Source organism: Petaurus breviceps, unplaced genomic scaffold (assembly GCF_028583685.1).
Source record: "Petaurus breviceps papuanus isolate PSGF00001 unplaced genomic scaffold, PetGlider_PUasm1.0 99, whole genome shotgun sequence".
Lineage (NCBI taxonomy): Eukaryota > Metazoa > Chordata > Mammalia > Diprotodontia > Petauridae > Petaurus > Petaurus breviceps.
The window spans coordinates 4926067-4926860 of record NW_027187465.1 but is presented as its reverse complement, the minus strand read 5'-3'; the positions used below and the strand labels follow the sequence as shown (position 1 = coordinate 4926860).

At 51.5% G+C, this 794-nt stretch overlaps 1 protein-coding gene across 1 annotated transcript in view; it reads right to left on the bottom strand.

Moving 5' to 3' along the window:
* Positions 1-6: 6 nt before the first annotated feature.
* Positions 7-794, bottom strand: part of MN1 (MN1 proto-oncogene, transcriptional regulator) — a 78176-nt gene continuing 77388 nt past the window's right edge. The window contains 1 exon segment of the mRNA XM_069081811.1: positions 7-626. Coding sequence (XP_068937912.1) covers positions 442-626 — 185 coding nt within the window. The 3' untranslated portion in view covers positions 7-441.

Here is a 794-nt window from a genome sequence, read left to right as displayed (position 1 = left end):
GAGAGAGAGAGAGAGAGAGAGAGAGAGAGAGAGAGAACAAAGTCTTTTTTTTCTTATTATGACATACACCACTCAGACACATAGAAAGATGAAATGGGGGAGCCTTCATCTAAAGGTGTATGCCAAGATTACAGAATAATGGGAAAGAAATCTCTAGCAGGAAAAAAAAAATAAGCCAAAGTGTGCTAACTGCAGAAGGGTTAACACTGGTAACAAACTTTGGCAGACGATTAAAAAAAAATCTGAGGTTTACTTTAAATTAACCCTTTCCAGCCCATAGGCCACTAAGCAGGTACCAACCTAGAAAAAAATAGTTCACCCAGCAGTAGCGGCCCTTTCAAATTAAAAAGTGGAGCAGGGGGCGGGAGGAAAGGGCTGGGGGGCGGGAAGGGAGGGAGGAGATGGGAGATGACCGGAAGGGACAAATCTTTCTTTTGCATTTCAAGTGAGGGCAGCCACGAAAGTCCCGAATCTGTTGGAGATGTCCGAGTGCAGGGATCTCCACGTGGGCACCGAGGTCCTGCCCTTCGCCTCGCCCACGTCATCCGTGCAGTGGACGGAGAGGCACTGCAGGTGGCTGCCGGTCTGCGCCGCGGCCGAGCTCTTGCTCTGGGGGAGGTCGTGGCCTGCAAGGGGGCAACGAGAAAAAGTCACTCCAAAACACAGCCCAGGGAAACCGAGATCTAGTGCATTTGGGGGCTGGCTCGGGGGAGGGGACGGGTCACAGGGCCTCCTCATAGTCTCTCAGTCTCTCTGTCTCTCTGCCTCTGTCTCTCTCTCTCTGTCTCTCTCTC